This window comes from Psittacula echo (genome assembly GCF_963264785.1).
Source record: "Psittacula echo genome assembly, chromosome: 2".
Taxonomy (NCBI): Eukaryota; Metazoa; Chordata; class Aves; order Psittaciformes; family Psittacidae; genus Psittacula; species Psittacula echo.
The window spans coordinates 52,349,600-52,374,561 of record NC_137737.1 but is presented as its reverse complement, the minus strand read 5'-3'; the positions used below and the strand labels follow the sequence as shown (position 1 = coordinate 52,374,561).

The following is a 24,962-nucleotide window of genomic DNA, read 5'->3' as shown; positions in this document are numbered from 1 at the left end:
CTGAAATGTATGAGCATAAGGAGATGGAGGTGAGAGAGCATGAGAAGCTGTCCCAATGTTATCTTAACCTCTAGTACCATTACATATATTTTGCCTTATTTTGATTTTCTCTGTATAGTTCAAACCTCTCTTTCTGTGACTATTAAATACATTTGTGTAGATGAATGATTTCTCCTGCTGTAACTTCTGATATCAGCCTCTGAAGGAAAGAAGTCGGTTTTCATTGACCACCTAGATAGTTTTAGAAAAAATCTTTTATTGACTTGCAAAAATATCAATGGATTAGGAAAGAAGTATTTATGTAGAATACAAAAAAACCCAAGCCTTCTTCACAGTTGCCCTTTATGCTTGTAAAATACCTTCTGTAAATGTTTTCTTTTAAAAATACATTTCAAGAACTTACTTAAGAAAATATTTGAAAGGCTTTCTGGAATCTAATACCATGAAAATTCCTTTCCAGGCAAAGTTTCAGGTGGATACAAGGCTCCCACCTCTTGGTTTCTTAACGTCACTGATCAGCTGAATAAAAAGTCTCTGGAATATTATAAACTTTAAATTATCACTAAGAGCACAATGTTCCTTCAGGGTTTTTGAATGCCCTCAATTACCAATAACTTCAGTACAATATAAGGGTCTTTAGCACATGGCAAAGCTATATGGCAAACTAACACCAAAATCTTATTTGCATTTTGACTGGACGGTCAAGCAGGAAATGCCACATACAACTTGTGGAATCAAGGCGTACATCTAAACAAGTTCAATTCATCAGCCAGGCTAAATGTACTGACATTTTATTCTACCCATGGATGCTACATTTGCTCCTGTGGTCTGTCATTACTCACATGAAATGCATCTGGGGATCAGTCTGGATCCTGCACATCAGACTGAGTTGGCCACCTCCAGAAGCACCTCTCTGTTACTTTGAGAAGCTGTCACCACACAATAGGGCATTTGCTGTTTAGCCAGAAAAGCAGTTCACCACAATCTCAGCACAAATCAAGGGCAGTAAGAAATTCTTCAACTTCATACTCTGTCTTACCTGAAAGTCCAAGTCCCTTTTTCAGAGAAGACCTTTCCATGGGTTTTGCATCAGACCCCAGTTAGCTATCTATCTGGGCAAAGGATAAAAAGTGGTCAGAGAAGTAAAAACTGGTTCTAGAGAAAAAAAAGAAAGGTATTTACAGGAAATTCTGAGCCAGAAATCTTGAGGTAAAAATGTGAAGGCCTTTCACTTAATCCCTTGATCCTTTTTGATCTGCTGCCTATGACCCAGAAATTCCCATGCTTGTTTTAACTGCAGTGCAGCCTACAATGTCCTTGCTTGAGCCTCTGTGTCCCCGTCTATGTTTTTTCTAATTCAGCTTAAACTTTCTCTGCCTTTACAAGATCAGGAAAATGGTGATTTAAAGGAACATGTTGTATAAGATAATATAAAATATCTTTTTAATTATACACTTGCCTTTTGGATTTTTTTCCCCCCAGTTATTTCCACAGCACAGAAGATTTGCCAAGGAGGCGACACTTATACAGGTATGGGCTTTAATAACTTCACATACAGAATTTCCCATTTTTTCAATTTTACATGAATCATTACATAAGCAATTCCAATAGAAACGGATTCTTACATGTTTGTCTTTAATGGCATTGCAAGATCTTGCAATGTGTCACTGGAATAGGCAGAACGGCATAACAATAGTGAACAAAATGCTTGACATTTGGAAATGTTTTACATTAGCAATTTTTCATTTTAATGCAAATTTTAAATTGGTACCAAGATTGATAAACTGTCACAAAACTTTCCAACAGAACTGCTTAACACTTGAAAGAATTCAGAATTACATAAACTAATGGTAGAAACTGGTTCTATACTTTCAGATAGCAGTTTTCACGGAAATTTGATCGCACTTTGGGTCTTCATGATCTTGAAAAGAAATAACAATATGTTATGTTTGCAAATGTTTTTCACAATCCCTTTAGTGTCCTCCCTAACTGTATGATGATTAAAAGGTAGGTTTATAGGAAGCTGTTGGTAGTGTAGCTATAGGGAAGTATTGTGCGAGTAGATTACAAAGGGGAGGACTTTTAAATGTTCATTTTGGAATCATTATTCCAATTGTCCTGTTTTTCTTCTCAATCACTCTGCTGTTATTGCAGCATCTTCATCGAAGGGCAGAGCTGGTGATAGCATCAGTTGATAAGGGACAGTCAGTACGTTTTCCGTCTCTAACATGATGTCATCCCTTTTTTCCTCAGTGGGAAGGAAACTAGAATGAACTAAATCACCTGTAGTTGAATAATTTTTCCTTTTGAGACCTCTATGTCTGTTTGGTTCCATGTTTTTTTGAGAGTAGCTCAGCTTGGTGTTTATTTTCTTAAGAAAAAAAAATAATGAAAAGTATATTGACCATTCATTTCTATTCAAATAAGAAAATCTCATTTTCAAAGCTGTGTCCAGACACAGCCAGTCAAGAGCTGCTGCCATGAGTCAAAGTGCTTCCAACCCTTCGCCCATCTTGGCATGCAGCTCACCCTGATGCCTCATTAATCTCACCTCCCCACATAGGCAACAGGGAAAGGGATGCCCAAAATGTCAACGTCCTTGACCTTGCTTTGATTACACAGTGATCTTGGCCTCACTGCAGGTATTTGATTTCCTGTGCTGGGTAGTTCCAGCTGTCTCTTGTCCCAGCCCAAGGGCATCAGCTCAGCAGCAACCTTGGCGTATGGACATTGACAGAGCTCCACTGAAGCTCTGACAGCTTATATCAGATGAAGATCTGTTTGGGGGGGGGGGGGGTGTCCCCTTTTTGTGTCTCATTTAAGTAGCTTCAAATTGTATTTAAATCATGATCTGAGCCTAAACAAGAATCCAAGAGCTACTCAGGTCAGCCTTTGTGGCCCTAAACAATGTGCTCAGCCTCATCTCCTACCTTGAAATGTCAGCAAAAAACCACTCATCTGCTTTACAGTGATGCTGGAAAGATCCATTAGTTAATATTTTTGAAGCATTTTGAAGTTTCAAAATGCTATGACAATGCAAAATGCTATTTAATGATATTTGCTAATAATCTGTAATTCATTCTTCGATACATAGTAGGTTCTTACAAAACACTTCTGAGCGTATGGACACACCACATTACCTTCTTAAAAAATGAGTCCTGAAGTGTAATCTTTCCTTTCCACCTGGATGTTATAAGAGCAACTATTTAGACCCCAAAAAAGGGCTCTGGCCTCTGAGGCAGCTGCTAGGGAATCAGACCAGTGTGACAACCAGTAAGAAACTTAAAGAAAGCAATTCCAGCTCTTTGTTGTCTGTTATAATGTAAGTAGGTGTAGAAATACTGCTCCATTGTTTCATGCCTTCGTTCTCCAAATTGTGACTTCCTCCTGTGGAATTTCAACCACTAGTTTCTTCTAAAAACTATACCTTCCTTCATAACCACCTGACCTTGCAAAACAAAAAGACATCAGTATCCTGTTATATGTTCTCCTTTCAGGCAAAAGAAAAAAAAAGAGCCATTACCGCGATTTAAGCTCAACCAAATGGAAATGCTTATTCTCTTTCTAATGCTGGATGCATTATATTTATGTTCTTGTTCTAATGACAGGAAGGTTTAAGTAATGTTACTTCCAGATAACATTTGCTCAGTGACCTTCATGGACTTGTATTAACTTTTTCAGTGCAAGCACAAATGGGAACTTCAACAGGCGGTGTCTGTCTTGTGACCTGATTGAAAACTGTACTTATTTCAGTGCTTCCTTCAGTCACAACCTGGAATACTTCCTACTGACATGTGAAGGTATGGTGGGTTTTGTTATTGCAGTTGTGCCTAAGGACAGGATTTAGAGTCAGCATTGATATCTCAGATATCCTGTGTACCTGTGGGCAGCTTTGAAAGACTGGCAAAGCATCCTTATGTTAAAGTACAAGTAAAATCTAGACGACATAAAACATCAGAAAGTTTGTGAGCGAGAAGACAGCAAGCTGGGATTAACTGTGGGTGGCTGGGACTGCGGTCCAAATGCATCAACTCGTACCAGTACTGTGAACAGGGGCATGCAAAGTTACAATGAAAAGACAGTTTGCCAAGATCATGGCATTTTGCAGAAAGCTAACTAATGTACAATGCAAGTGCAGAATATCTAGTTTTTCACTGCTCTTTCATCATAAATTTGACTTAACATGGAGTAATCTACAGGTCCAACAGAGATTTTCTGTGTTGAAAATGCCTTATAGTATCCAAAAGCCTAAGAATAGAGAATGTTCAAAAAAAGTCACAAAAATCAGCTTTCTCCAGCTGTTAAAACTAAATGAAGAACTCCATAGCATTTAATTCTATGTAATTTAGTTCTATTTAATTATCCTAAATTGCACACACAGTACATACACATCAGTTCACTATGACTGAAGCTGCCCAAATGCCTGCCTGCCCTCTAAAACAAGTATTGCAAAGCATTAACAAGCAGGAAATGCCTTATTTTCATCAGCTCAATAGAAAACAAATGTGTGTGACAAAGAAGAGTGTGTGCTGTCATTAAGCAACTAAGTAGTGTCTCACTGAACATCAGTGGTCTGTTTGGAATGTCTGGACTGCCTCTTCTCTGACTGTCAAGTATTCATTGGTGCCAGTAACTTTTTGTGATGAACAGAAGGATAAAGAAATATTTGAAATGGTAAAATGGGATATAACCAGGATAATCAAAGTAGATTGGAAAAGGAGAATGGTTAACACAATACTAAGCAAAACGTCTGGACATGGAAATTTGCAAAGACATGTTCTGTCCCAAGAAGATGAATGGTATGTGGGGTGCATTTATAGATATTCTAAAAAATATCCAGCAATACAATACAGAGAGGTAGCACTAACTGTAAAATGGACTAATTAACTTAATGGACTACCTGTGTATCTCTGAATCTATAGTTATTGCAGACATATGCAGAGAAGTGTCATTTCCCAATAAATGTTCAGTTTTGTTGTGTTATTATGCTTATGAAGTTTTTTTTCTCTCATAGAGAAAAGCCCTGTATATTTTTCTTCTTGTTTTCATATGAAGAAAAGGTGTTAGTAGCTACCAGAGACAGTATCCTCTTCTTTGCACCAAGGTGATTAGAAGCATTGTGAATAACAAGATTAAAATTTCTATAGAGTCTTATCAGCAGTTAGGAGGTGATATATTTGGATTGCATTGTATCTTATTCACAAAAACCTGCAGTGATACCTGAAGAGATTAGTGAGTTTTTGTTAGTGTGCACATTAATACAAGTACACTAGATAATGATTTTGCATAACAAGCTGTGGGCCAGATTTTTAGCTGTTGTAAACAAGACCTCCGTTATAAGGTCATTAAAGTTAGATCTGTTTACAGATCTGGTGTTGCTGAATGTATCTTTGTCTGAATTTTCATTATACAGGACTAAATTCTCGAACTGTAATCTCAGTGTAGCACAAATACAGTCCAGCTTGAACTATGGAGCTTATGTCAATGCCTCCATTCTACTACCTTTGCAAAATACACATCCATGAGCAAATAGAGAGATCTTGCTAGGATTTCCATTTTCAGTGATTTTATAAAAATACCAGTCCATTATATTTGGTGGAGTTATTCCTTATTTACATAACTGAAAATGAGACTTTCAACTTCTTTGCTTTCAGGCAATTTACAGGAACGTTTCTTTTTAGCTTTTTTTGAGTAGGATGCATCTAACTTCAGGTATCTGCTTTGGTACATTTACAGCAGAGGCAACTCTCTTTGGTTCCCGGTATACCTCATGAGGTTGAGGTCAGTGAAAACATCTGTTCTGGCTGAAGTGCAGACTTCTGGGTAAAAGTACCTATCCTGTCAGACTTTGGGCATACAGCCAGGGTAGAGCTGTTGTGGTTTGGTGGAAAATCACTTGGATCCACTAATAGAAGACTTCTTTTTCCACAGCTCCGCAGGTGTGCTTAGCTAGAGCTTGGCCTTGCCTCACTTTCCCAGGGTATTATTTTATTGCTTATAAGCAGTCATAATCTAGCATCTTTTTGATAAGCAGGAAATCGTATTTATTCATATACACATATAACAAATAGATGGAAAAGTTATTTGAATGAGGATACACCTCCTTACCCTGCAGTTGGTCAAGCAGGTAGAGCAGCACCAGCCCACCAGAGCTGTATTTACTTACGAACATCTGTTACCCAAGGGCTTATGCCAAGAGTTCCAACATCTGCTTCGCCCACCAAATCATAGTTGGAGTAGATGTTAATGACTGGAGAGTGGCAGACTACCTACTGCTGTTTGGTACTTTCTTCTCTATCTACATCGTATAAAAGCACCAGGTCTTGCTGTGTACTCTGTGACTGCCTACAGAAGTGTGTTCGTAGCGTGACTTGCATATGACTTTATGTCAGACCATGACACTTAGACAATAACTTCCACCATACCTCAATTTCACTCTATCCCTCTTTGCTAACTAGCCTGTGACCTTCAGTTGCAAACTTCACTGAGTTTAGAAACACAGACACAACTGTGGCTCAGCTTAACTTCTCTAAAATGGATGGCAAGGTTTGTAAGATTTGATTAAGCAACTGATGCTTATAAAGTACTCTGTGATATTTAAATGAAAGGCAATGAAAAGGGAAAAAAATATATCTTTAGTTAAAAAAAGATAAATCCCGAAGGTTAAGAGTTGGAAGTTTTCTACTCACTGCTTTGGTACCTTAGGGGCAGCGTGTAATTATCTTACAGGATTTTTTGCTGTCCTGCAGACTATGCTTAACAGCAGTGCTACCTGGCACAGACTGAAATGGGAGAAGTACGATATAATAAAAGGTAACCTCTCATTCAAGAGGACAATGTAATTCTTGTGTCAGGAGGCAATATTTATTGCAACCACTCAGTCCCAGAAGGCTAGTTACCTTATTTTTCATCTAATTTTATATGCTCATGATTGAATTATTGTTGCAGGATCTAAGGAAACATGATGCCTTGCAGACTACTGTTAGATTATCTCCTCTAGACACTGTTGAAAAAGCAGTGTGTGCTGCAGCAAGGTCACTCCTATTGTCATTTTTATCATAAAATATGGGCTTACCCTTCTGCCTCTTCTCATAAACCAGCATAGGAACTGCCAGTGATTCTAAGAAAAACAGAAAGAAGATCTGGATGGACAGGTTTTGCTACTTTGTAAATAAATTTAATTGAGGTTGGGATTTTCTCCTCTCGGATAGGATGTAAAAATCAATTGCATGTAGAAAAGGGTAAGAAAATACAGGTTTTGGCTGTGGAAAGAAATTTATTCCTGTTTCTTTAGTGGGGCTCAGACATGCACAGCGCAAGGCTGAATGACACTGAGCCAGTAAAGCACTGAGGATCATTTTTAGGTGATGGCTCCTTCTCCTCAAAAGGATGAAGCCTTATCAACAACTAACACTATAGTGAGCTGTGTAGTGCTTTAGTATTTCCATTTTAAACAGATGTATGTTGTCTTCAATGACTCCTTCCCTCAATCCCAAGTGTATTCTGCCATCACTATCAAAACTTGAGTCCTACTGAGGTTTTTCTTGAGGGAAGAGAGAATATTAGCCATTTCTGTTGCAGGCTAAGATGTACTCTGACACTCTATGTGGCAGGTTTGCATACAGTGCCTTCACTCTCATTAAAAATCTGTGAAGTTTGTCAGAACTGGCGAAGATTTTCTGGATCCCATAGTTCAAGTCCCTGCTATTACAGACAGTGGCATCGTAGCATCCTTTACATTAGTTGTTCAGTCTCCATCAACTGACCTCAGCTATAAGCTGATCTTGACCAGCTCAATACACTTGCAGAGTTGTATGGTTCCCCACAAAGGGTTAATGCTTTCGAGCTCAGACAAGAGGAATAGAAAGGAAGACCTCTGGCACCTGCATACATTAATGCAATTAATGCCATTTAATATATGATGAAAATTATAAGGGGAGTGTTGTTCATGGAATTCCTACCAGCCTGCTAATTAAAGCTCCCAGTAATCATACATGATCAGGAAGGGATTAATCATTTTTTAGGGATGACACAAAGAAAATTGGTAGTTACACAGAGGAGAGAAGACTGTAATGAGGACTAAGAGAAAACTATTGTCTCATGCTTGCACGATGACTGGTGATAGAGAAGTGCCTTTGCCCGTAGACTGCATATTATCCTTTCATTCATTGACCAGTTTGAGAAAAATCAGCTTTCACTTTGAGAAAAGCCACCAGTGTAACAGAACTGGGAACACTATCTTCTTCTAGAGGTCTCAAGTCCTTCCTTCTTTTCCAGAAACAGTAAGGTTGTTTTGATCAAAATGCCACAAAATCACTACAGTTTATCCTAGCTCTTTGAAGATTATCTCTGTTGGAACCTGTGTTTGTAGCTGACTGATAGTCTTTACTGTCAGTATTGAGCAGGTCAAATGACTTTAAAGATGTCTCTCTCTTTGGAGAAAGAAAAACACTCTTCTAACAAAAATGAGGCAGTATTATCCTGATTTGGATGTCCTGTCTTAGCACTGTGGTTATTAGTAGCCTTGCCTAGATGCTGCAGATCAGTAATCACAGGTAACAGGAATGAAGTCATTTCTGCCTTTTCTAGTCGGTGATTTTGTAGAATTAGAACAAAATAATATGTTGTAACTGAGCTGTGTTTGATAAAATACCTAAAGAACCAACAGGAAAGGGATTTATCTGGGTTTACGTCTGCTTTTCCCCAGGTATGTCCTCTGAGCCAGGAGCAATAACAACAGCTCTGTAGCTATGCTCCTGGCCCTTCAGCGCTGAATGATGCCTGGGAAATCTTTAAAAAGAGGATTTATAGTGCTTATGTGCCACCAGATAAAGTCCTGGTCAGTCCCATAAACAGAGAACAAGTGGTGCAAAAGGACACAGTAGGAAAACTTTGCAATTTAAAGATCTCCTTTGAAAGTGGTTGATGCTACTGAAGAAGCAACAGAACCAAATTACTGATAATCTGAGTCAAGTTCCTCATACCATTGTGCATATAATACATTCTGACTGTATATTTATGGGTTTTAAAAACAAGTGCTGCAAGTTTGTTCTTTATAGAGGCAGCATTTAGCTTGAAACTTATCAGCTCCTCAAAGTGTTTCTTGAGAATTTAATTATCTTCTTTCCTCCCTCTTGTTGGAATATGGAAACACCATCTGGACATGAGAACACTGCGGAGCATTACTTGCTGCTTCCACTTATTGTGTTTAATCTGAGCATTGTAAAGTACTTTTCTTTTACTTTCCAGATTTTTGTTGGACTCAGAAAAGACTGTCACTACCAAATTTTATCAAATCATCTGGCCTCTTTTTTTGCGGCAGGTTGTCTTCACCTCACTTTTAATCGCATTTTAACACCATGGAGTCCAGAACATGATTTAGCAAGGTTCAGCCTTGTAGTATGGAAAGGTCTAAACCATGGTTTGCAATTGTTTTACCTATCTAGATTTTTATGTCCTCTGATGTGGTCACAGCACAAACTCCTGCCCACACAGATGATACAAGTCTGAAGTGTATGGTAACACTTCTGAAAAATGCCCCATATACAGAAATTCTTAGTGTGCATGAGTCTAAGCTACAAAAGATGTTAAGTGAAATCACTAATTTATAATGAGGGCTGTTTTAGGAGAACGCATCAGCTCATCATTTATGCTTGTTGGAACCAGGATTCAAAACAGGGCTCATGTCCTTGATCACTGCAATCTCTCTAAACCCACTCAGTGATTCCTAACTAGCACCTCTCCTGCTTTCTTCTAATAATGTGGCAAGGTCTTTTTACTAAAACCCACTAGCCAGCACTCCTGTGCAAAAGAACGTTTAAAGGAAGCTGGAGGTGGTTGGAAAAATGAGAAAACTGGGTCATTAATGCTGCCTTGTATGCTGCATAGTGCTGTACAGCTTGGGATAAGCTCAGCCAAGAGCTGGGTGGGTGGGAACATCCTTTGAAAGGGCAGCATCCAGCACCATTGCCATTGGTATAGATCAGCTCAGGGACATAAAACCCATGAATTTTTCTTTAAAAATATGATTAAACTTGAAAATCTTGGCATTATTTCTAGCACTGTGGCTATATTTAGGTGCTATTATTGCATAAAGACTTCGTCTTTTTTGAGAAAATCTCCTAGTATTATTCTGTCATGGGATTACCAGCTGATTTGGGTAGGCTTGAATGGTCTCCAAAGAGAAGCTAAATTAAAACCAGTAAAGTGCTTGGATTTTTTGATGAATTTCACTGTAACAAAGTAACGTTTTATTTTGCCTGTTTTCTTATTGATTCAGTCAGTTTAATCTACACTTTCTTTAATGCTGAGTTTGGGGAACTTTTTTCCCTGAAAATCCCATAAAGTCCCAGAGGAATGAGCTTTAATCAACACTTATCTTCACAAAAATGTACTAGTTCTAGCATATCACTTATGAGAAATTTTTGTCTGTAATATTCACCACAAAAAAACCCAGGGGCTTCTACTGTTACGAGCTTATGTTCTGAATAAAAGTGTCTTAATCCTTTCTGCCTCAGTAAAGAAGATCATGACATTTGTCTTTCACCACAAGTGTCAAATCACATTTTGCTTCAGTTTCTCCATTAATATGAGGTGGCCGTGGGATCATCACAAAGCCATTATTGGCAGTAATTTGTACATCTATGTCTCTTTGAACAGGAAGAGCTTACTATTATTTAACATCTCAGGATAATTCTTTATGAGATTTAGCAGGATACAGGGAAGAGGAAGTAGAAATCTTATTGCTGGCAAAATAAGTACTGCAGTAATTGTTTCATTTGAGTTACGGAAAGATACCTAAAGCCCTTTGCAACCTTTCCCCAGATGATCATTCTCATGCTTTCACCAAGTGGGGAGCAGTAGTACAGTGAGAATTAGTGGTTCGCCTGTGGCCACATCTTGAGTCAAGTATCATGACCCCCATTTTTTTCCTCATATTGCAAGACAGCCCTCCAAGGAAAAGCACCATTGGCTACTGGAATAGAACAGAAATGCGTCTAGCTCTGTAACCTGTCTCCATCGGTGGATGGTGCTTAATTACCCACTTCAGGATTTTTGCAATAATGTACCCATCAGAGACATGTCTGCTCTGCTCCTGCAATAAGAGGTTGGTTCATGCCTTCAGGCAGGAGAATAATGAACCTCTTTATACATCTTTCTCTGTTCCTTCATTTAATCAGACCTTTTAACCTGTGCCATTTGAGCCAGACCTACCATCCCTGGAAAGCAATGGAAAATCTGGAGACAGGGGGGTTTTATACTAACTATGGACAAGCAAATGCCATGAGCCATAAGTCAATTTTAGGGTGTCTACCATTCAGAAAGTACAAGTTCATAAAGCAACATTTTGTCCACAAAACCTGAATGCATTGCTTATGTATTACCTTACATGTCACATAGACATCTTGCATATCACAGTCTCCTCAGCAGCATTCCTGGCACCAGATTGTTCTTAGTAGCTGTTATGCTCAGGTAAACATCAGTACAAGCAATAATGAAAGTATGCAGCTTAGCTCTTCCCTGGATACTTATGGACTATAAAGCAACTCAGTATTTAGGCAAATATATTGGCAAGAAGTAGGTGAATTTCTTTCCTTTTTCCATTTCTGTAACAAAATAATCATGTTACTTATGTAATATTGTTAGATTCTCTAAATCCTGAGTTGAATGTGGACACCTATGATACATATACTTTACAAACAGGTGGGGTTTATAATACTTGTTTTAATTTGTTGGCCTGTATTTAGACATGGAGAGTTCAAAGACATGTTTAGTAACAGTGGTCCAAGAAATCCTAACTAGCCGCAAAATGCAGCTTAAGACACATGGGTTTGATTTCTTTTTCTCTGTCACAAGCTCCTTTAGAGGACTCAAGCATATCTTGTAATTCCAGCTTTCTAGAGGTGTTATGAAAATAAATCCATTACTGACTGCAATGCTCAGATATGCAGTGACAATAAGGGGCATAGATGGATAAATTACCAGAGTGGTTTTGAAAGATTCAGTGAATCTTCAATCTGTTCACTGCACAGAAACCTTCCTAGCAGAAACCCAACTATTAGTATGCAGGAGAGCACTCCTGTAACAAAAGCAGCATGTGAAATGATTAAATTACTCCGGAGCAAAGAGTTAACAAGCCATGGCTGTACACGTTTGCTGTTAGCTCACAGCACCACAAGATGTTTCGTCTCAATGGCAATTCAATAACTAGTCTGTAATTACATCACAGGCCTTAATAAGCGCAGGGCCAGTCCTCCCAGGTGCTGAATGCTCTTAACTCCCACCAGCCGCAGCGGTAGCTGGAGGAACCCAGAGCAGCAGAAGAGCCCCTTGGCATGTTGCAGGATGGGACTTCAGCAAGACCAGCCTCTCATGCCACTGCAGCATCCTTCAGTGCCTTTAGAGATAGGGAACAATCTCTTGAATGAGGGATTGAATTTTGAGTTACAGAAACAGTAAAACAGTTATGAAAAACATAATAACCCATTTTGGCTAGAAGCGCATCATTATGTATTATATGATTTTACTGCACTGTGAGTGTGTTAGGAGGCACAATGCAGCTGTGAGGGGGAATGTCATCTAGCAGCTTTTTTGATTTGGAGGGTCCTTCGATGTGTATGTGTGTGAGAAATTTGCTCCCTGTGAGTGGTATGGAAGTATTGATCATCTAAGAAGGATTTGAACAGGGAAAAAAAGTGCTTGTCAAGCAACACAGGAGTGTTTTCTGTCAGTAACACCCAGGTTAAAATGGTAGAAAGTCATTTTCTTGTCTTTGAGAGAGAAGAAGCTGAAATTCCTATTTTACTTCTCCAGGTGACCACTCCACATGGTTTGGGGCATCTCTGGCAGACATCTGGGGAAAGCTTGCTGCTGTGGGTGACAATATCTTACTCCAAGGCCTGAAACAAACATTAAATGCACAGAGGGGAAATACCTACATTTAATCCTGACTTAAACTTAGTTATGTAGAAAGCCTGCTGCCTGGCAATACATCTGAAGCATGTGAGTTTAGTATGAACTTGTCAGCTAATAAAATCTATTGATCCTGGTAATGGCAAAGCATCTTAGAGATGCAGTTCTTACTGAAATTCAGGTAAATGCTGCCTAAGTGCAGTTGGTCCTGCTGAAAGGGACAGAGCTGAGCAATTCAGTTAACCTTTGGCAAGGTTCATAATAAATCATAGAATCATAGAATAGTTAGGGTTGGAAAGGACCCTTAAGATCATCAAGTTCCAACCCCCTCTGCCATGGGCAGGGACACCTCACACTAAACCATGTCACCCAAGGCCTCATCCAACCTGGCCTTGAACACCGCCAGGGATGGAGCATTCACAACCTCCCTGGGCACCCCATTCCAGTGCCTCATCACCCTAACAGTAAAGAATTTCTTCCTTATATCCAATCTAAATGATGTAATTGAAGTAGTCTGAAGAGGCTTCATTAAATGCTGAAACGACTACTAGCACTGAAAAGGAGTTCCATTAACCAAGTTCTATTAACCAAACCTATGGATAGAGAAGCACAATAGGCACCCCCTGGTTTACACAAATGTGTGTGGTTACTTCCTGGATTTTACTAATGGGGTATGCACCAGCTACTTCCACACCTCAGCGCAGCCATATCAGTAGCTCTGAAGACCTCAGTCAAAGCTGAGAGCCAACTTCAAATACTTTCCTTACTGCAGGCACTATAAGCAATAGCTCCCAGGAGGCTGACCAGAAGGAGGCTCAGGGAAAGGTGGTTTCTACCTGCTGTCCTTACCTTATCTTGCTTTGCTGTGAAATGCAATAACTCTCTATAAAGCACCTTACTGTATTTTTCATCAGTACACCTTGGAGGACCACAGCACTGTATGTCTACAAGAACTAGAAAACAAAGTCAGTGCTGCCATTGAAAGAGTGTCCATCCTCTGTCCAGTTTGAGGGCTTTTTCAGCAATCTGCTACCTGTGCCGTGAATAGGCTTACCCTGAGCTGGGAACAGGAACTGAACTGAATGAAAATTAACTATAACTTCCCTTTTCTGCTGTGATCAGTTCTAGAAGCTGTTCTGGTGTTTTGCTGGATGATTGTACAAACATTCCTGATCATGCAAGGGAGTGGGAAATGCTGGGGTGAGACCAAATGGCCAAGGTGGAGATGGAAGTGGACAATACTAGCTTAAATTTTTTAGAGAACCATAGAGTGATGATTTGGGAGTATGTTATAGGCCATCTGATGACTGCACCCTGGAGCAGAGTGGCATTTATATTCTCTATTATTCAAAAATAAATTACAGTTTTCATCTGGTGGCCCAGATTTATGTTGTTTTCTATCACAGCAAGTGTTTATAATATGCTTCAGCAGAAAGGTTTGCTATTTATTGCCTTATGTGCAGCTCATGGGGGTTCAAATCCTCTGAACCATCTGAGCTATCCTTGTCCTGAATCTGGGGTCTACATTAAGGAGTGGAAAGCAAGTGCTTGACACTGTGCTGTAGGGGTCTGAACATGATGTCTTTCTGGGTAGAGCAGGACAGGCAGCCCACAAGAATGTGCTATCCTTGTGCTACCACATAAGCTACACATCCTAGCCAAAATATCTGGCTAACAAAATCCAAGATGCGTAGGAAACATGGAGACAATGAAGTGCAGCTAAATGTCTTGCAATGTGATAACAGCCTCCAAGAACCAGGCGTGACCCAACAGTGTGCAGGCTCCTACCCAGCCGCATACTAAATGCATGCTAAATGAGCACAGCAGCCCTGCTTATGCCTGGAAGGCATTCCCAGTGGTTGCTCACATATTAGGTCACTGGGTGGCTGTTATCTGTTGTGACCAGAATGGTTTCCTATACAAGGATGATTATGGCAACGCTTGAGTTTTTGTATACCCAGTAGGGGAAGGCTGTAATTAGTGCTTCCAGGCAAACTGTGACCTTTTGGAACTTTTCCTGAGGCTTATGAAGCTTAAATTAGTTTCTGCTGTTTGAAAGCATGCACAGACTTAATCTCTGGGTCCTATTTATATTATAATTACTATATAATTCACATTTGTATTCACTTGACTCCCTTTCTTACTTAACAGCCGAGGTTGGCTCTTGCATTTCAACTCCTTTGTGCGCAGTTCATGGGTCAGAAATCCCATGGGTAAAGGCAGGATGGGGAGTGCTCATTCTGTCATTCTCACTCCTTCATGACTTCAAAATAGCAGGCTGGGATGAAAAATCCCTTTTACACAACCAGAAGGTACAAAACTTTTTCTCCAGGAAGAAAGAGGATGCTATTAGTAGTTTGGAATTTGAAAGATAACTTCTTTAGTATCAGCTCTTAACAAGATAGTTATTAAAGTAGTCTGAGATTAATTAAAATGCTGGCTTTTGTAGATGTTCCAGTCACATTTTGTCTTCCTTTTAGTAGGCCATTCATTTGTGTTATAAAATATTTTACTGTATTGTTATACAACTTTAATGCAGTGTAAAGTACCCATAAATACTTGGTGGCATGTATAAATGGGGAAAAATATGCATAAATATTTAATAATAAAATTAATAGAAAACACCTGTAATTTCCAGTGCATGAAAAAAAAAAAAAAAAAGATTGTGGTATGAAAGCGAAACTGCTATCCCCTTGAAAATTACTTCATTCTATAAAGCACTACTTTCCTTCCTTTTACATGTCTTGATCCCATTTTCATTTTGATTCTTGTTTCTAAATATGAGCTGTCTGACATTGCCCAGAGGAGGATGATCTATCATCTGCTTGCAGCCAGAGTTCTTGTCATTTGGTCATTCTGTACATATAAAATTTTATCTGAACTTCACTCAGAGGAGACAAATGACCATGACAACAGGCTTCCTCCAATGCTTCAGATAATGAAGCTTCACAAATCAGGCAATGGCCTCCTGCATGTTGAGACTAGGGTGCATGTGCATTATTTCCAGCTATATGAGTGACCTTGGTTGAACTCATTATTCTGCTGTGGATAGTACAGATGTTACCATCCTGCAAGATTTAGAGCTTCCTCTAAGGAAAACTGCTTCTTTCACCTTGTTTGCCAGCTGGACCAGCTGTAAGGTTTATTGGTGGCCTTTGTTTTCTCTTTGCATGATACTTGTTTAGTCCCTTATTAATGCAGTCAGTACATGAAAGATATATTAAAACCTGAGAACTGAGAGGAAAACAGCTTAACGACTAGACAATGTGAAGCAATGTTATTTACATTTGGTAGTTGTTCTGGGTTTTTTGTTGTTTGTTTGTTTCTGTTTTTAAGTTAATATCCATCACCAGTTATCACTTAACTAGCTAGGATATCATTATTTTGTTGTAAGAGAATTTTACTTATGGAAAAGAATCAATTAAGATTATATCAATTTATAATAAGCTTTTAATTGAATGAACTCAGAATATGCAGTGGGGTTTTATTCTGTCAGTGTTAATGAGTTGTGAATGGCACTGAGAAAAGTGTATTTTCTTTCATGCTGTGATTACTAAGAAATATCATTTTCGCTTGAATATACCAGCTGTATGTTTACTAGAGAAGCTGGAAGGAGTAACATGGACTGCAACGCTTTTCCTCCCCTTCCAAAGCTCTACCAGAACTTGGCTGCAGAGTCTCTCCATCATGACATCACTGTCATTTATGATACTTTTTAATCATAAAATCAGAGAATCATAGGAGAATTCAGGTTGGAAGGAGCCTTAGGATGTCTGTAGTACAACCTCCTGTTCTAAGTAGTGTCAGAGAAGATGTCAGACAAGCTTGCTCAGGACTAGTCATCTTCAAAGCCTCCAAGGATGGAGTGTGCACAGCCTCCTTGGGCATCCTAAGTTATCCAAACGCTTTCCAGAATAGGGAGGGAATACAGAAAATGTCATGAATGTTCCTCCACATATGGTATTTCCTTAGGATTAGCATATATTCATCCAATAAGAAAATTATATTTAAAAGATGAGGACAAAGTTAAACTTTTGCTTTCATCTCTTTTCAGAAAGTCTGGATTGAAATCAAATTAAAAGGGGTTAAGTTAAGGGGGGGGTTCAATTAGAAATATCAGAAAATAGAACAGAAATTGGAGAAAGAAAGAGAATTGGGTATTGGGGAGTTCTCTGTTCAAATTCGTTCTTCCAACCATAGATCTGAAGCAGCATACTAGAACAAAATACGTCAGCCTTTTGGTAAGTCAGTTATCCCCACATGAGGTGGAGTGGCTCCCTCCTACCTCTGGGACTTATATCTCCAAGTACACAGTCATGGTGCATGATCAGGTTTGAGAACTCTGCAAACAAATTCTCTTAACCTACCTCCTTTTCACTGCTGATCTTATCACTCTAACGGGTGAATGTGCACTGCGAACATTTCTTGAAGGTCGTAGGTTTTCTGTGTTCCACTATGGAACCATCCATGTGCATTACTGCATTATGGCTTTTGAAAACCTTAGCCAAAACCTCATGAAAGGAAGGAAATGCTTTCACTCAGCCCACTTGATGTGATACCACATTGGAGGATATTAATTAAGAGGGGGAGGATGGGGATTAGTGAAAGAATTGTAAGGGAAGGTTAAGTACCAGCTAAATGAAAGAAGGCAGTAGATTATGATAAAGAGAAATATAAGGCTAATTGGAGATCAGCAGCAGGGTTCATTAGGAGCTGGCCTTGGGAATGACCTTACTTAGATTGCTCCCCAGCAGCCTGGGAACCCAAAGCTGGATGCAGCTAATGGAATTTGTTAAGGCCACAAAGCTGATAAGCATCATCAGAAGGAAAGGGAAATACTTGAGAAGCTGGCCATCTTGCAGGACTGGAGTGGGAGAAATTAATAGTACAAAGACCAAAATTAGTCACGTGGTGACTCAGGGCAAGAATTTGTCTTGTTTGCTTGAAGCTCAAGAGTTACAAATGCCTTGGAAGACCAGATGGGTGCCTGGCCGTGCAGTGCTGATCCCTGGATGTCTGAAAAATGCCTGCCAGCTGTGGTCATGGAAAAGGCACACTTTTAGGATGGATCAGGCAAACAGTTTTCCACAGAACTGGGCAAGTAGCAGCTTCATTGCATAAGAAGCAGTTAAGACACCCTCTGTAGCAGGGGTAGAGTCCTGCTCGTTTCTGTTCAGGAAGGAGGAACTAAATGTGAAATAGCCTTATATTAAAGAATAAGATGAAAAGAAATTTTGTCTTACAAAAGGGAGCTAAAATACTCCAGTTCATCCTACTAGATGAGAGCTCTGGGGACACATGACTGCTCTAGCTATAATGGGAATACTCATGATTAACAGAAAACAGCTTGTTGAAACAAAGCCTGAAAGGTGCAAATTGAGTGACAGCCAGTGTAGCTTCAAGGCAGCTCCTAACAGAAGAGCAAGACACAAGTGGGAATTAGCAAAAACAGAGTTATACAGGGTGTTTGTCAATACTTTTATGATACACAACTACCTGAAGAAGCAAGGGAGGGTCTTCTCAGACCTGGAGGTCCCATGTCCTTCTGTGATTCAGTCACCATAGGACAGGCAGTTAGTGTCAGCCCAGCTTCCAGCACCACTGTTTGTAGGTGCCTCTTAAAATCCCATACAATGGACTGAAGTCCTGATCATGCTAATTCACTCAAGCAACCTTTTGAAAAATGCATCAGACCTATTTTGTGTAGTATAATTAAGGACAAATCTCTTTCTCGTTTGCCCTCTAGACTCTGCTGTCTGAAGCTGCCTCAGAACAACTAGATTTATTTCTGCTTTCCATAAAGTAAGCATGAAATTTATTACCAGTATCAGGCAGGGCAGAAACAAGCAGTACCATTGGTGTGGTTTGTGCACTCCTACGTATTGCCCGAGAACAAGAGAGTTATTTTCCCTTTTATTTCCTACCATTCCTGAGGGCTCTGTATTCCGGTGTAGTGGTTTAACTGTTAAATGTTTTTTCCCCTTTCCTGAGAGTTAGATGTGTTGCTGAATTTACCTAAAAGGCCAATGATGGCAAAATGGTGAATGCTTCTGATATGCTAAGATAGGCAAAGACTTGCCAGTGGCACAGTTACAGACCTGTAGTTTAAAACATCTCAACAAAAGTGTTTTTTTAATCCTGAGTGAACAAAGCAAAGAGAGAGATGGTCTAGTGTGAGGCGTCTCTGCCCATGGCAGGGGGGGTTGGAACTAGATGATCTTAATTACGGTCGTTTCCAAGCCAAACCATTCTGCGATTCTGTGATTCTGTGATTTTGCAAGACAAGTTACATTTGAGGAAGTAAAGATTAGATTAAAAAATTAAATGCCTTGGGGAGGGTGAATAGCAGCACAAATCTGTTTGATGTTTGTGTCAACAAGGTTGCCGAAGCAAACGGCACGAACATCTGTCTCTAGCATAGACTGGGAAATACTGTAAATGGGAAAATATTTTAATCGTAAGCAGTGGTTCACAGAACTCCCCATGTCTTTATTTATTAGACTGATAATATCACCCCAACACATGAACTTTATGCAGCACGTATAAATAATTCATGGATTAGCAAATAAAGAGATCTGAAATCTGTACACAGAGATGGCTGTTGCCAATTATCTCACTTGGGCAGAGCCAGACCCTCTCAGCTCCCATTGCTTGCAGCTGCTCTTTTAAATCATTCATCAGTGCTGAAGAGATATGCTGGTGGCACTGGCGGAGAGTATTTGAATTTTCATTGTTTACACACTGTGAATTTAGCTTCTGGTCTGAAATTATCTGCCACATTGAAGCCTTTGAGAATATGGATGAGAAGAATAAGACAATTCCTCTTTTTTTCTTTATTTTTTTTTAAATACTTATGACCATTTTCAAAATTTTACTTCAAATTAATTTTAGAAACATTATTTTCAGTTTAAAGTTGCAACTGATATAATTCCCTATGCTGTTTAAATCACGTACACATCAGGAATATTGAAGAACATTCTCTTAAAAGTATTGCAAACAAATGTCTGGTAAATATTTTATTCGAAGTTGTGTAATTTTCCATTTTTATTCTGGAAAGCTACACCTTACCACCAAAATACCTAGAGTTGCTTCTTTCTGGTAGTGTTTAAGCAGAATCCTCTTGGAAATAATAATGAAAGCTGCTTAAAAAATTAAAGGCAAGCCACTGCCAATGCTTTTTCTTGTCAAAATACTAAGGCACTGAGTTTCTGTGCACTTTTATATCACAGTGGGTAGTACTTCCTCCGTGATAAATTTGCCCATTTCATTATAGTGGTATGGCTTAATTTACTTCTAGCATGCATAATGACAGTAATGTTTTTAAAGTCAAAGGCCTTATGATAAAGCCAGACTTTTAGCTATATTAGTTGAAGATTTCATTCCTGTAACTAGAGATTTAGGCAGCATTATTAAATTTGCTTCTATCCAGGAATGTGTAGAGTATGTCTATATACACAGAAGTTCTCCTGTCAGTAGTTTTGCTCCTTTCTCTTAAGCTAGAAATAAAGCAGCGGCATTAAAACTGCTGTGAAGTTACTGGAGTTAGCTGGTTCCTTGAGTTCCCCTCAAGGAGAGGGAAGTGGAGCCTGCAAAGCAGGTGAAGCAGTTCCAACTGACAGCACGTCAGCACATCCTGTCCTGCTCCTACCAGAGGGATGCAGAGAGGGATAAAGGGCTTAAAGAGCCCATATACTGCCAACCAGCATCCGAAATAGTTTTGGAAGGGTGGCGGGGTCAGGTCCCACACCTGTATCACAGTCCTGCTTGTAAATACCCCTCTGCAGCTGGGGTAGAGGAAAGAAATCCAGCACCAGCAGCACCTGCTCATCATGCAGGACTGTGGCCTGACTGTGATTTTGTGAACAGTCACCCAAGCTACAGGGTATGTGCTGGGTCTCTTACCTTTTCACATCAGAGCTGTGGTCAATGGCTCGATGTCCGGCTGGAGACCAGTTAACAAGTGGTGTCCCTCAGGGATCGGTGCTGGGACCGCTCTTGTTCAACATCTTTGTCGGTGACATGGACAGTGGGATTGAGTGCGCCCTCAGCAAGTTTGCCGATGACACCAAGCTGTGTGGTTCGGTTGATACCCTGGAGGGAAGGGATGCCATCCAGAGGGACCTTGACACGCTTGTGAGGTGGGCTGATGCCAACCTGATGAAGTTTAACCATACCAAGTGCAAGGTCCTACACCTGGGTCAGAGCAATCCCACGCACAGCTACAGGTTGGGCAGAGAAGAGATTCAGAGCAGCCCTGCAGAGAAGGACTTGGGGGTGTTGGTCGATGAGAAAATGAACATGAGCCGGCTTCAGTGTGCGCTCGCAGCCCAGAAAGCCAACCGTATCCTGGGCTGCATCAAAAGGAGCGTGACCAGCAGGTCGAAGGAGGTGATCCTGCCCCTCTACTCTGCTCTCGTGAGACCTCACTTGGAGTATTGTGTGCAGTTCTGGTGTCCTCAACATAAAAAGGACATGGAACTGTTGGAACAAGTCCAGAGGAGGGCCACGAGGATGATCAGGGAACTGGAGCACCTCCCATATGAAGACAGGCTGAGAAAGTTGGGGCTGTTCAGCCTGGAGAAGAGAAGGCTGCATGGAGACCTCATAGCAGCCTTCCAGTATCTGAAGGGGGCTTATAAGGATGCTGGGGATGGACTCTTCATCAGGGACTGTAGTGACAGGACAAGGGGTAACGGGTTAAAACTTAAACAGGGGAAGTTTAAATTGGATCTAAGGAAGAAATTCTTTACTGTGAGGGTGGTGAGGCACTGGAATGGGTTGCCCAGGGAAGTTGTGAATGCTCCATCCCTGGCGGTGTTCAAGGCCAGGTTGGACAGAGCCTTGGGTGGCATGGTTTAGTGTGAGGTGTCGCTGCCCATGGCAGGGGGGTTGGAACTTGATGATCTTAAGGTCCTTTCCAACCCTAACTATTCTATGATTCTATGGTCAGGAACAGAGCAGCTCGGTATCTACTTTACTTTCTTAAAGTGGAGCCTTTTGTGGTTTACTGTGCAAATAGCACAAGCAAATGCTTACATCCAACCTGACCTGATGCTCCTATGTACTCAGGACCTCTGTAAGCAAGAGGCAGAGTATTTGCAAAGTTTCCAAGGGGGACGGATAGTCACAGGCCCTCACCAGCGCTGATTAAAGAACAGAAGCAGCAGAACGTGCCAGGGCTCAGGAGTCCCAGTCAAAGCCTGTTTGGAAGGGCTCTGGAGGGAGGAGACACAGAGCAGAGGATGTCCTCACTCTGCTTCTGTCAGCTCCCAGCAGTTCATTGAACAAACTAGGTTTCACTCGCAGATCCACAAATGACAGTGGATGGCATTTGCCAGATGGCATGTGTAATGGGACTGTCACACCGTTACAGGCTTAAAAATAAAGTATGGAAGGCAGCTAATGCATATACACTTCCTAATTTCAAGACTTTCTTTCTGTCCCTGTCAGGCGTTAGACACTGAACTTCCGAGTGTTGAAAGACTTTTGATGTGTGTGTATTAAAAGCCATAGTCTGGCATCTAACTAGGTTGCTTTACTTTAAAAATTGGTATTGAAATAAGCAATTTATGTTGTTCCTAGAAAAGTGACTTTTCTTCTTAATGCAGACTTTCAGCCTGGTCACAAATGAAATGCATTGTTTAACTGGATGTCATCATTGAGAATATTTAATATAAAGAGTAATCTTTCTCACAAACCTGATGATTCTGCTCTGTAGGTTTCTTTCTTTACTATTTTTCTTCATTTGTTGAAAATAAAAACAGAGCAACTCAAAACTCTACTTTTTCAAGGATACTGATACACATTTTAGAATATTTTTATTTGACATTACCTCAAACTGAATATTTTTGTATGGGACTTCACTTTAAAATGCTGATTTGGGGAGATGACAGTGAGGTGGTAAGAGACTAAAGAAACACAATATATAATACATGGAATTTTCTGAACTACATACTTGCTTTTTTCTTTATTTAGTAGTTTCTCACAGGTTTTCCAGTGCCAACACAGAAAGGAAAAATAAATTAGAAAATAAAAGGATTATATGCACTGCATCCCTTTCTTTTTCTTAGGCATTTTTGTGTTAATTAAAGGACCACTCTGGATCTGATTGAAGTCATTTGGGAGGATTTCTTTTATTTTCAGTGATGATTTTATCATGCTCATGTTTATTAGGTTTGTTGGATTTCCAGCAGACTGGCTTCTGGGACTAAAGGGAAAAAGCAGGGAAGATTTATGAATAAATACAGTCTCCATATCAATGTATATTGGTAGTGGAAAGGTAAATTCAGTTAAATCCTGGCGAGTAAAACATGGTTTTCCTCTGGGCATCATATACCCACTTAGCTGCATTCTAAGAAAATGGTACAAACGAAGGAATCAGATTGTTAGTGAAGAAAATTCTCAATTACTAGGAAACAAAAGTCAGGCTTAATTATAAATAAAACCTTCTTCTTCCTCTTCTCTGTATAGGTAGGCTCTACATTAAACACTGCATTGTATGCAATGGGATGTGGTTTCTTGGCAGCTCAGGGAAATCACTGACACAATCATATGGCCCTAAAGTCTTTCTTGCTCTCAAGAAATTACTTCTCTTACTGAACCAGTGTGGATAGCCCACAGTAACCTGTTTTTGTGGCCATTTGTGTGCTCACTGTCAGTTACAGCATTTCAGGGGCTTTTTCTCAGCCAGCTCTGCAGAAATTGCTGGGACACAGGACTGGTGATCACTCACAATTTATTTGTAGGCTGGAGGACTAAAGGCATCTTAAAAGGGCTTGAATCTCAGTTGATATCAAGCCTTTTTAAGCTGCCTTAATTTTGAAGCTTAAAAAATATTAGGTTGTTTGATATTAAATGTAGCTTGATGACAGCTTTCCCCTGAATGCTAGCAGCATGACACCAGATTGTTGGAGCCCAAGAAAGTAGGAATCATGGTTTCTAATAACTTTTCCTCCATGGGTCTTTTGTACAGACAGTTCCAAACTTTGCTATCCACACCAGCTGCACACCCTCATAACATGGTAAGTTTGAACTGGAAATACAGTATATACAAGAGATGTCCTGCCATGAAGCCTGGTGAGGCTGCACCTCAAATACTGTGTTGAGGTTTGGGTCACTCACTACAAGAAGGACACTGAGGTGCTGGAGCGGGTCCAGGGGAAGGCAATGAAGCTGGTGAAGGGTCTAAAGCACAACTGCTGTGAGGAGTGGCTGAGGGAACTGAGGTTGTTTAGCCTGCAGAAAAGGAGGCTAAGGGGAGACCTTATTGCTCTCTAGAACTGCCTGAAAGGAGGTTGTAGGGATGTGGGTGTCAGTCTCTTCTCCCAGGTAACAAGCAATAGAATAAGAGCAAATGGCCTCAAGTTGCACAAAAGGAGGCCTAGATTAGGTATTAGGAAAAATTTCTTCACCAAAAGGGTTGTCAAGTGTTGGAACAGGCTGCCCAGGGAAGTGGTTGGGTCACAATCCCTAGAGGTATCTAAAAGATGTGCAGATGTGTCACTTAGGGACACGGTTTAGTGGTGGATTAGGCAGTGGTAAGTTTATGGGTGATCCTGAGGGTCTTTTTCAACCTCAACAATTCTATAAGTCTATGATTCTATGATCTATGATCTTCACCCACACACAGCATGGGAGCGCTCTGGCCCTGCTGTTAGAAGCTTAGTTGGTCATGCAGATGATCTTTCCTCGGCTGCTCATGCTTGCTGCTGTTGCATCATATTACATTATGGGGAAAGGGAAGAAAAGTAAGATACCACTATCTTTGAGGCTAAGAATTAACCATTTCATCATTGCAGTGCTTCTTCCACCTTCCTGAGCAGTATTGTCAAATTCATTGGAAAAACTACAGACAGGTATGGTAATAACATGCAAGTGGCTGTACTGGCTCAGACTGAAGCTCCTCTTTGCCCAGTGTCCTGTCTCCAAGTCAGAAAATTATAATTGAAAACCAGAAAGAAAGAAGCTGATAACTATAAAATGTACCTAATCTCATGTACCATCCTGTGTTTCTATCAATCAGCCACTTGGTGACTTTCTGAATAAGAAGT

The 24,962-nt window shown here is 40.1% G+C and overlaps 1 protein-coding gene across 1 annotated transcript in view; it reads left to right on the top strand.

Moving 5' to 3' along the window:
- DPP6 (dipeptidyl peptidase like 6) overlaps positions 1 to 24,962 on the top strand; it is a 421,547-nt gene that overhangs the window by 380,515 nt on the left and 16,070 nt on the right. The window contains exons 15-16 of the mRNA XM_080609810.1: positions 1,483 to 1,530; positions 3,682 to 3,800. Of these exons, the coding sequence (XP_080465936.1) occupies positions 1,483 to 1,530; positions 3,682 to 3,800 (167 nt within the window). The remainder of the gene's footprint in view (positions 1 to 1,482; positions 1,531 to 3,681; positions 3,801 to 24,962) is intronic.